The sequence below is a fragment of the Mesoplodon mirus genome, assembly GCF_964341445.2.
Source record: "Mesoplodon mirus genome assembly, chromosome: 13".
In the NCBI taxonomy this organism is placed as follows: domain Eukaryota; kingdom Metazoa; phylum Chordata; class Mammalia; order Artiodactyla; family Ziphiidae; genus Mesoplodon; species Mesoplodon mirus.
In genome coordinates this window covers 63,361,494-63,372,840 of record NC_138989.1, presented here as the reverse complement: position 1 = coordinate 63,372,840, position 11,347 = coordinate 63,361,494, and the positions used below count along the sequence as shown (strand labels likewise).

The window sequence follows — 11,347 nt, the reverse complement described above, 5'->3', positions numbered from 1 at the left end:
GGATGAACTTTGAAGACATCAGGCTAAGGGAAATAAGCCAGTCACAAAAAGACACATACTGTATAATTCCATTTATATCAGGTACCTAGAGTAAAGTCATGAAGAAAGCAGAATGGTGATTGCCAGGGTCCAGGGGGAAGAAAAGGATAGGGAGTTATTGTTTAATGAGTATGGAGTTGCAGTTTTCAAGATGAAAAGAATTCAGGAGATAGATGGATGGTGGTGATGGCTGTACAGTAACGTGACTATACTTAATGGCACTGTATTGTACACTTAAAAGTGGTTAAGTTGGTAAAATTTATGTTGTGTATATTTTATCACAATGTTTAAAATTGTTGAGGTTTACTCTATTATGCTCAATTTTGGTAAATATTCCATATGTACCTAAAATAATACATTTTCTGCACATTATTTGTAATCACTGGGTCAAACTTGTTAATTATGCTGTTCCAAAAATCTATATCTTTAATGATTTTCTGTTTGCTTTTTGTATCAATTACTGAGATAGGTATGGTAAAATGCTTCACTATACTTGTGGATTTTCTCACTGTCGTTCTGTAAGATACATTAAGTGCATGTCATTAGGTGCATACAGATTTTAAATTGCTATATTTTACTGGTGAACTTAACTCACTCAGAAAAGTCCCAAGTATGGTATCCCCATCAGGTCTATAAATGTAGACCATTTATAGTTCCTCCTGGTCCAGAGGCAATTTACTAATCAGAGGTCGTTTTTATCATAAAACTCTATCATGTTTCCAGGTGAACAGAGCTAGAAAATTAACTGAGGGTCAAGTTCTTATGTAGAAAGGAAAAGGTATTGTTAACCCTTTACCTGTAGTGATTTTTTTTATCAGTCTGAAAAATCTCAAACTTTATCTTGTCACATATTGCTACTACCTTATTTTGGTCTTTTGTTCTTTGAGGACTCCAATTAAACATTTGTTAGACTTTTCCAGCATTATCTTCTGTCTCAAATCTATGTCTCTAATATTTTCTTATGCATTTTCCATCTTTTTATTTCCCTGAGCTTCATTCTAAATAGTCTTCTAACTTGTTCTTGTTATTAATTCTCTCTTAAACCATGTGTAATATACATATATACCTATAAACTTATCCATTGAGTTCTTAAACATTTCAATTCTAGAGTTTCTATTAGATTATTTTTTCAAGGTTTGTTTATTTACTTACTTGTGTAAGCTTGTTTTTATTGCAGTCTTTTTCTGATTTTTGATTATGTTTGGTCATTTAATTTGTAAAATTTTATGTAGATTAATTTGAGGTTTGGGCTAATGATATCTTCATCTGGAGAGAATTTTTGTTTGATTCTGCCCAGTGTCTGTGGAGTACCACCCTAGGATCTGTTTATTCAGTATTCTAGGAGTGAGATTTCCTGATTGCTATAAAACCTGAACACAATTTGTGGAAGTGCTGATTTATTTCTGGTTTATCTTTACCCTACGGGATCTTGTATTAAATATGGGGGGTGTTTATTGGACTTTGCTTCTTCTGTGGCACTAGATTTAGATTTATGTCTCTCTTGCCCAGCAATCCTGCAAAAGTCATAGCTCAGTTTATAGATTTTACTTTTGGATTGTCAAATGTCTCAGGATAAATGTTCAGTTTAACTGCCTAGAATACTGCCTTCTAAGATTTTGACTGGTTAACTCCTTACATTGGCACTTGCTTCTGATTTTCTAAATCCAGATTTTTTGGTTGTTCTTAGTTGTTGAGTTGTATCAAATTACCAATTTCTTTAACATATATGCTAGTGTGAAACCATCCTTGCATTACTGGCATAAAATCTGCTTATAAGTTAGATAGGAAAATTAATTTTTGTTTGATTTTGGCATTGAGGCTATAATACCATTTTAAAATGAGTTTCCCTCATTTTAAAATTCTCTCTACAGTATTAGAAATCAGATCATTGGTTATTTCTGGTGGGAGGTTTGACTGGGAAGGGGCAGGAGGGAATTTTCTGGGGTGATGAAAATGTTCTGTATCTTGATAAGCATTTTACAAAACTAACTGAAGTGTTTACTTAAGATAGGAGGATTTACCTATATGTTATTTATACCTTAATAAAAATTGTTCAAATACTAATAACTGTTGAATCTAGTTGGAATGTATACAGATATTCATTGTGTTATGCTTTCAACTTTTGTGTTTAAAAATTCCAGAGTAAAAAATTGGGACTATAAAGGCTAAATTCATTGTTCATTTTCTTTGATACTGTATAGTTTCAGTAAAGGTTAAGGTAAAGTGTAAAGGAGCAAAGAAATGTGATTAAAATAGATGTGTGCTTGGCAAAAGAAGAAAGGTGGCTTGAAACTATCTAGGAGGCTTGAACACGGATATAGGGAAAGAGGAAGAAATCAGTGGAAAGGAAAAGAGAGATGTTGAGATCCAGAGGATTGATGGGTTCAGAGACAGGCAGAGAAAGGATTAACAGGACAGGTGCTTAGAAACTAAACTCAGTATTTCATGCATGGTGCTTTTTATGGGTTGTAAACTCCTTGGTGGAAGGGCTGTATTGTATTCTATTCATCTTTATTCCCCTGAAGATCCTAGCTCACATTGCCTTCACTTAATGTCTGTTGAACAATGTTAAACTCTACTGAGGTGGAAATCAAGGTCTAAGGAGAATAAGCCAAGATCAAGAATAAGCCAAGCTAAAGTTAATGGTGGAAAGCCAGAATTAGAACCTACTCTAGATACTGTTCATTCTTTTACTCATTAAACCGGTAAGAGGCCCACAGTTTTCCAAGCATTTGTCAGTCATTATAGTCTAGCGGGTTTAAAAACATTTTTAAGAAAAAAAGTTAAAAGATAATTACTTATATAATAATCACACAAAGACCTACGTAATTACCATGGAAAAATATCAGGAAGGAAATATTCCGATGCTATGAGCAGTCAGAGAGGGATCAGAATTAAAATGGGGGCATGTGGGTTTAGGGAAGGTCTTTCTGAAGAAGTGATACTTAAACTGAGAGCTGAAGGATGAACAGGAGTTAGGCGAAGAGGTGTAGTGGTAAACTATTCTTGGCCCAGGGATCAACATTAGGTGTCTTAAATGGATTCCATCCACCTCTTCAAGGAAATTTGAACCCTGAATTTTTTGACCAGCTTAACTCAGCATCTTCTCATCCTTTGTCAGCAAGTCAGGAGTGCCGTGAAACTTCCTTCCATCTTCTCTTCCTCTGACGTTTCATCTTTCCCAGCTATCTTATTTCCCTGACCCCTCGACTTTCTAACAGGGCCCTTCTGGGCGCTCTCCTATTTCACTTCTCCAACTTCCCTCCCCCAACCCTTTCCACTCTGCAGTCCTTGACATTCAGTCGCCCTTCAAAGTCAGAAAGAACCAGCCAGGTTAGTACTGAGGATATTAGCAACCCAAAAAGGTCTCACCAACCTTGCCCCATTAGATCAGAACAATAGCTTATCCAACACCCATATTTAGGTTGTTCCGCCACAACTACTCCGGGGGATGCCTTTATTTGTGGGTGCTCCCTCCGTCCACAGCCATCGTGGGGAAGGGCACTGTAAATGTTCCCGTCACGAGTCCCGGCCATCTCTTCTTCCTCTCCGTCCCTCCCCCCAGCCCAGGCCCTCCTCCAGTCCCGCGGGTAACGCTGCAGTCGCGAGGGCGCTTCAGGGACTGGGGCTGGGCCTCCGCGCCGGGGAGAGGAGGAACCCGCGGGCTGAGGGCTGCACGGCGACCGGGCCGGGCGCCGGAAGGCGTGCGGGAGGTGGGCAGGCGGCGGGAGGGGGCGGGTACTCAGGCGAGGCCTGAGCCGCATGCCTGTAGGGCTGGCGGAAGACGCGGGCGGAAAGCGGCTGGCCGAGAGGGCGGGGCGCCGGGGGGCGGGGCCGCGCTCGCCGGGGGCGGAGCTCCGGCGGCGGTCACGTGACGGGCCCGGAGGCAGCGGCGGCGGCAGCGGCCGCGGCGTCTTTAGCGGCTCCCAGTGCAGGATGGTGCTGGAGGCGGCGGCGGCGGCCGTGGTGGCGGCGGTGTCGTTGGCGGCAGCGGGAGGGGGTGCTGTGGTGGCAGCGGCGGCGGCGCCCGCGGGTGGTATAAAATGGCGGATTTCGAGGAGTTGAGGGTAAGCGGGGGCGTGGGAGTGGAGAGCGGAGGCCGCGGGGGAGGGGAGGGGAGGGGAGGCGAGGCGGGGGAGCCGCAACGTCGCCGGCCGCCACCTTCTTGTTTCGCGGGGACAGGTTGGCGGAGCCCCGAGCCCCGGCCCGCGTCCCAACGGGCGCCCGGACGGGCGGGGGAGGGGAGCGAGGCGGCGGAGGAAGCCCGTGCCACCCGGTGGTGGCGGGCCTGGGGACCAGGTGAGCCGGTTGGTGGGTCCCCATACCTGGCGCGGGACGCCGGGGCCGCTCTCGGGAGGGGCTCGTGGGGACCCAACTTCCCCGTTTATTTTAAGGGGTGAGGTGGGAAGCAGGATTTGCTTTTCCACCTTCGCGAGGGGTGTACGTGTCTGGCGATTCCTAAGTCTACGGGCTACTCACTTGGTGGGAAGCTGTCTACTGAAACGTGAAGTTGCTTTTAGGAATTCTCTCTCTTCTGTGTGTGATGCTACCGCTTAGGTCTGTCACGAGAAAGGCCCCTTCCTCCCACCAGTGCTTCCTCAACATCTTGGGGAGAAGCGTGGTCTTTTGGGAACCCTACCTTCAATGATCGGCCTTAAACCTTGGTATTTTCTTAGTGCCATGGTAAGAACTCCGCAAAGTCCGTGTTGTCATGAGGTTTGTGAACTCCTTTTGCACTTGAAAATTTTCTCTCCTTAGCCTTTCGAACAAGATCATAACTTTATTGTTGTTAACCTTTGTATAGTAGAGGTTTGAAATGCGCTGTGTTGGGGTTAGAACGGAAAAGATATTTTTCCCGTGGGTGATAACCTTCAAAGCCCTCAACTGAGACAAAATTGTGATAAACGAGCCAGATTTTTTTATGGATCGCTGAATTACTGGCGGCATAAATGGGATACTTAAGGACGGAAACGCTGATTTAAAAAAAATAGTCTTTCAAAAAAGGGATGAAGAGGAACTTGAAATTAAGTTAACTGCAATCAGTTTGCACAACCATGGACGTGTTGTTAGCATTACTGTTTCCGAATAAGAATGAAGAGAAATCTGGTAAAAGATTCAGTTTGTATATTTATCATTGTTTTTTGGAGAGGGATGGGATGCGGGGGAGGCATGTTGTCTGGTTACCTGGCTGGTTTGGTGAACATCAGCAAAAGAACGTATTCATGGTTCTGATCTAAAGGTAAATTGTTTCAGTTGGAATAATGCCTGCCATTTTCTCTCTGGCTGTTTCAAAAATTATTTAATTCCCAGTAAAGAGAAAAGTATATTCATGCATTTTATGCCCTATGCTAGTTTATACAGAGAACCGTGATAGTAGGTAAAGGGTGTTCATATTGACCAGTGTAAGGGTGTTAGTGTCAGAGCCTCAGCTGTAGAGGTAATAACACCTGTAGAGCTTTTGAAACAGCCAGGCCTGAGCCTCCCCTGTGTAAATTCATGCATTAGGTTTAGGATGGGTTGAGAATACTGAAGTTTGTAGTTATTTATATCTGCAGTATTGTCTTGGGTTTTGTGTAGTAACGGATTATATAACTTTACCTCTTCGAAGATTTTTTTGTTGTTGATGAAAAGTTTTCCACGGCTTGTGTTAGACTTTTCTGTTGTTTGTCAAAGCTTAATAAAAAGTGAAGAATTTATTTATTGGTATAGGGCAGAAAGGGCAGTCAGTGCTTAGGTTGGAGTGGAATCAGGAACTGGAAAGTGGTTGGAAACCAAGATTCTCTCTTTCTTTGTCTCCCTTCCTTCCCCCGTCCCTCCTCACTCCCTCCATCCTCTGTCTCCATCCCATATCCCTCTCTCTTCCCTCCCATTTTGTTTTGTGGGTCTGCTTCATCATCTTTTTCTGTAAATCAGCTGTCTTTTCTTCTCCCTGCACTTGCTAGAAGATAGCTCCTCTGCCATAGTTCACGTTAGGAGACTAACTGGGGAGAGTTTTCAGAGGAGGGAAGGGTATGGGCTGTGCAAATGCTGAAAGAGTTATCCACCCCAGTTTTTGCCTTACCTGCTCAGTAGCATCCTCTGCACTTAAAGATGTGCTGTAGCTCTCCCCACTCCCCGTTGCAGATCGTGACGATGATGATGATGGCAGATATCCATTATAAGAAAGTGCTTATTACATGCCTGGCCCTGGTTTAAGCACTTTACATACATACTTATTTAGTTCTCACAACAATTCTGTGGAAAATTGAGGCACAGAGAGGTTGAATAACCTGACCTAGATCACACAGCTCAATACTGGAAGACCTGGGATTTTATTTATTTATTTATTTATTTCCTCGGTACGCGGGCTTCTCACTGTTGAGCCTCTCCCGTTGCGGAGCACAGGCTCCGGGCGCGCAGGCTCAGCGGCCATGGCTCACGGGCCCAGCCGCTCCGTGGCATGTGGGATCCTCCCGGACCGGGGCACGAACCCGTGTCCCCTGCATCGGCAGGCGGACTCTCAACCACTGCGCCACCAGGCAAGCCCAGACCTGGGATTTTTAACCTCGGAGGTCTAGCTTTAGAGTGAATGCTCCTTAGAGTCTAAGCTCTACGGCTCTGTTCAGTTTCCTTTGGGTCCACGTGGCGCTCCTAGCTACCATCCTGCACCTTATGAACTAAATTGAATGATAAACAATACCCTGCTTATATGATATATAATATTGTAGGGAAAACTGGACAGCTGAAGAAAAATCTAATTAGAAAGGAGGAAAAGGGGAAGAAACATCGAGGGTTTTCTAAATGGTCTCTGCTACAGAATATATTCTGAAGTAAATTGAAGGACCAGGAAAAAATCACGGGCATTGGTTTGTTGGCTAACTTCTTGGCAGTAGAAGAAATGGCCAGCGACCTGAATGCCACATATTTGGCTGCTGATAATGCCGCTGAGAGGATTCCTTTATCTTTGTCCGTTATCATTCAGGGCCACTTCCTAGAAGCCCGTAGAACCAGAGCAGGTCACTGCTGGCTAGTGCTGGCGTCTCCTGTACTGGAGGTCCGGAATTTTGGGAAAGGTCATCCTCACTGTGCTTCAGTGACTCCTGTGCCTTTGCTTTGCTCGGGGGAGGGGAGTTATTTGACGAGGGAACTCCTGTAGAACCTTAAGAGGCTGCCTGACAATTTCAGTTTTTGAGACTGTCCTGTGGGCCAGTACCAGAGATCTTGTCCAGTCACAGCAGAATATGGCATCCCCACACTTCACTGCTTTCAGTTCAAGTGACCAGTAGAATACCAGCACACCTCTCTTCATTTCTTCTGGGAGAGAGGATCAGTGAGGGTCCACTTCTGTTCTAATTATCTGTAGCCAGGAGGTTAGAGTCACATCATACAAACCTGACTCACAGGATCATCCTGATGGGTTGAGGGAAAGGAAGGGTAAGTTCTCTGTGAAGGGAAATTGTGGGCTGTATAGTCAAAGGTGATTATAATAGTGCATCAGGTATTAGAAGCTTTCAAGGTGCTAGAGAAGAAATTATTCCGTTCAGTGGTGGCTTGTTTAAAACATTTATGTTGTTAGGAGTTTGTGAATTAACTGATTATTGAATTAACCTGGGACAAGCTCATGCAGTCTGGTGGCCTAGGCCTCTGTCACTGTTGCCCTGCTTTCTTCCTCCAAAATATTCTCTAGCAGTGCCAAGCACAGTGGTGGAAGAGAGGCGGAGTAGTTGGAGTCTGAAGTCTCTCACCTCTTCTTCAACCAGGGCGGCTTTTCTACCCTTGTCTCCTCCAGTTGCATAATTTCAATACTCCTACTGGTGCAGTCCTTAAAAGGGTCCCTGCTACAGTTTAACCTGCTTAATCCACTCTTCCTTCTTCTCTCAAGTGTGGGAGTGGAGGGGGGATCTACTGTATTAAGTTTTTTTTTAAGGCTCTCTCTCCTGTACTCCTCATCCTCTTTCTCTTGTGCACTGAGAGTTTATTATCTCTGTGCTTGTCAGAGAATGAAAGTCAATGTGTGTGCAGGAATCTAGTGGAAGAGCCAGTGATAGTAACTTAATAGGTACTGGTACGCCAGACACGGAAGATCTAATAAGAGGCTTAAATAATTCTATAACAGAAGATTTTCTGCCTAGAAGGCTTGAGGGTTTGGTTCCTTACTTGCCATCCTGGTACCTTCGGGTGCTGTTGGGATACAGAGGGAGAATAGGAAGTTAATGGGGAAGAGGAGTGTTGAAGTTAGAGGTACTCATCCCTCCAAGCTGCCAACTATTGGGCAAAGGAATAGACTAATACATACGATAGATGCTAACAGAATTCACCGTGTAATTCAAAGCTGTTATTAGTGGATACAACTAAACTTCCAGGAGGACTTCATTTAAGATCACGTCTATGAAAGCACATTCAAAACCAAATATTTAATTTAAAATGAAATAGATAATTTTGTATAGCCAGTAAACCAAGATACTCTTAGCTGTGGTGACATTTTTGTGTTTGTTTGCTCCTTAGGTCTGCACCCTCCCTCTGGTAAACATGAATATCTTTTCTGATAAAGGTGGCATTTTTCTAGCAAATTCTCCAAATGTTTCTCTTTTCTCAGCATTTTTGCCTTCGTTTTTCTGGATTGGATCTTAGCTAGTCTATTAAAAAAATTTCTTTTGAGATATAATTCTCATACCATAAAATTCAGCTTTTTAAAGCGTGCAATTCTGTGGTTTTAGTCTATTCACAAAGTTATACAACCATCACCACTATTGAATTTCAGAACATTTTCATCACCCCAAAAGAAACCCATGCTCATTAGCAGTCACTCCCTATGCCCTCTTTCCCCCAGCTCTCAGCATCTGCTAATCTACTTTGTCTCTATGGATTTGCCTACTCTGGACATTTCATAGAAATAAAATCTTACATGTGCCCTTTTGTGTCTGGTTTCTCTCATTTAACATAATCTTTTCAGGTTCATTCTTGTAGATGTATCAGTACTTCATTCTTTTTTATATTCGAATAATATTCCATTGTATGGAATATACCACATTTTGTTTATCCGTTTATGAATTTATGTACATTTGGGTGATTTCTGCTTTTTGACTGGTGTGAATATTTATCTACAAGTGTATAAGTATTGTGTGGACATATGTTTTCGATTGTCTTGGATATATAACTAGGAGTGGAATTGCTGGGTCATGTGGTAACTCTGTTTAAGTTTTTGAGGAACTGCCCAACTCTTTTCCAACTGCTACACCATTTTTCATTCCCACCAGTGGTGTATAAGGATTCTGCTTTCTCCACATCCTTGTCCCTCGTGGGTGTGAAGCGATATCTCATTGCGGTTTTGGTTTGCATTTTCCTGATGACTAATGATGTTGGGCATATTTTCATGTGCTTATTGGCCATTTGTATATCTTCTTTGGAGAAATATCTATTCAGACCTTTTGCCCATTTTTTAAATTGGGTTGTTTGCTTTTTTATTACTGTTTATGTTCTTTATATATTCCAGTTAAAGTTCTTAGATATATGGTTTCAAATATTTTCTTCCTTTTTATGGACTATCTTTTCACTTTTTTGATCGTGTACTTTGAAGCACAAATGTTTTAAATTTTATGTTTTTTCTTTTGTTGCTTATGCCTTTGTTGTGAAATCTAAGAAACCATTGCCTTATCCAGTGTCAAAGATTTATTCCTGTTTTCATCTAAGAGCTTATATTTATAGTTTTAACTTTTATATTTAGATTGTTTATCCATTTTGAGGTAATTTTTGTTTATGGTGTGAAGTAGAGATACAGCTTCCTTTGCATGTGGATATCCAGTTTTTGCAGAACTATTTGTTGAAAAGACAGTCCTTTCCCCATTGAGTTTTCTTGACAGCTTGTCTGTTTTTATTCAGGAATCTGAATTTAAGAAATTCACAGTTGAATTGAAGTTGAAGTAAAAGTGATGTGGAATCAATTGGTATCATAGTCCAAACTATCCTCTATGAATGTTCATTTTGAACCCACTAGTAACATGGTCATTTCCCTAGACTTTTTGGAAAAATGGTGTGAAACGAATAAGATTTTTTTTTGTGTGACTTTGCAGAGAACAATATAAACTTAACACAGACATTCGGAGTTCTCCATTTGGTTATTCATACAAGTCAGTAAAAAAGCAGATCTAGATTATGCCACAGAAGGTATGTTTTTTTTGTTTGTTCTTTGGGGTTTTTTTGATATTAGCATTGGAGATGCATGGTTTTCAACTGTACCACCTTAGACAAATTATTTGACCTTTCCCCCCCCCATCTGAGAATGGCTTTAATAACATATTTAAAATTTCTTATTCTTTTCTTCATCTTTTTCTTTCTTTCATTCTTTATTTTTAATAAAAATGCAGAAAAATCCAAAAAGAAAAGTAAAAGTTCTTTCTTAAATCTTTATATAACTGCCTTTAATGGGGATTTTTTTCCTTAGTATTTCTTTTTCTTTTTTTTTTTTTAGGTTAATTCCAAAACTCAAAAATAAAGCATGTTTTTCTATGTCTAGATTTTTCTTTCAACTCTATAAACAGTATCTGTTGCTTGACTCTGTAGTAGATAAGAAATTTAGGTCATTTCATTTTCCACCTGCCCTAGCACTTTGATTTCTACCAGTTACATTTTTGTTCCTAATTCTGCTGTTGATTATTTTCATCTTTTTGTAACAGTTACATTTCTTTCTTGACCTATCAGTTTTAGACACTATCTCTTTAGTTCCCAATCTTAAAGAGGATTTAGCACCCATCTTTTTCCCTTTGTTTCTCCCACCCTCCACCTTTCTTCCCCATTCTAGCCTTAATTTTCTATTGATACTACGTTGTCAAGATTTATAGCATTTATATTGTGGTTTATAACTCTTCTAAACTTCTCTGTGCTTCTACAGGAAGATTCTAGAAATTGAATGCTAATAACCAGCCTTTGTTATATGTGTGCTGATATAAGTATTAGTTACTATAGAGCCAAGTAGTGTGGAGCTGTTGAGGAACTTCTGTGTTGTTAAACCTGGGCTCCTTAAAGGAGAAATATAATAAAGCCCTGCATGATTGTGGAGAGCTCATGGAAATCATTTTTAAACTTTAATATTATTGGGGTCACCAAAAGGTTCTTTCCTTTTTTCCATAAGATGGCTCTGGTAGCACTTAGTTATCTTTAACTTCCTTCGAAACAGTTGTGTTAGCTTGTATGTGACAGCTGTCATATCAGCGTGCATTTAAAAAAAGACTTATCAAAATTGGTGAATTTTTGTGTAGCCATTTTAATATTGAAGATGGAAGAAAAAAAGCAACATTTTCACCATATTATGCTTTATTATTTCAAGAAAGGT

General features: G+C 41.1%; 1 protein-coding gene across 5 annotated transcripts in view; it reads left to right on the top strand.

Annotated features, from left to right (window-relative positions):
• The first annotated feature begins 3,922 nt into the window (after positions 1–3,922).
• PIAS2 (protein inhibitor of activated STAT 2) overlaps positions 3,923–11,347 on the top strand; it is a 90,026-nt gene continuing 82,601 nt past the window's right edge. For all 5 annotated transcript variants that reach the window (XM_082640859.1, XM_082640857.1, XM_082640858.1 and 2 more), the window contains exon 1: positions 3,923–4,106. Coding sequence is in view for 4 of the 5 variants with exons in the window: in XM_082640857.1 (XP_082496983.1) it covers positions 4,083–4,106 (24 nt within the window). In the remaining variant the exon portion in view is untranslated. The remainder of the gene's footprint in view (positions 4,107–11,347) is intronic.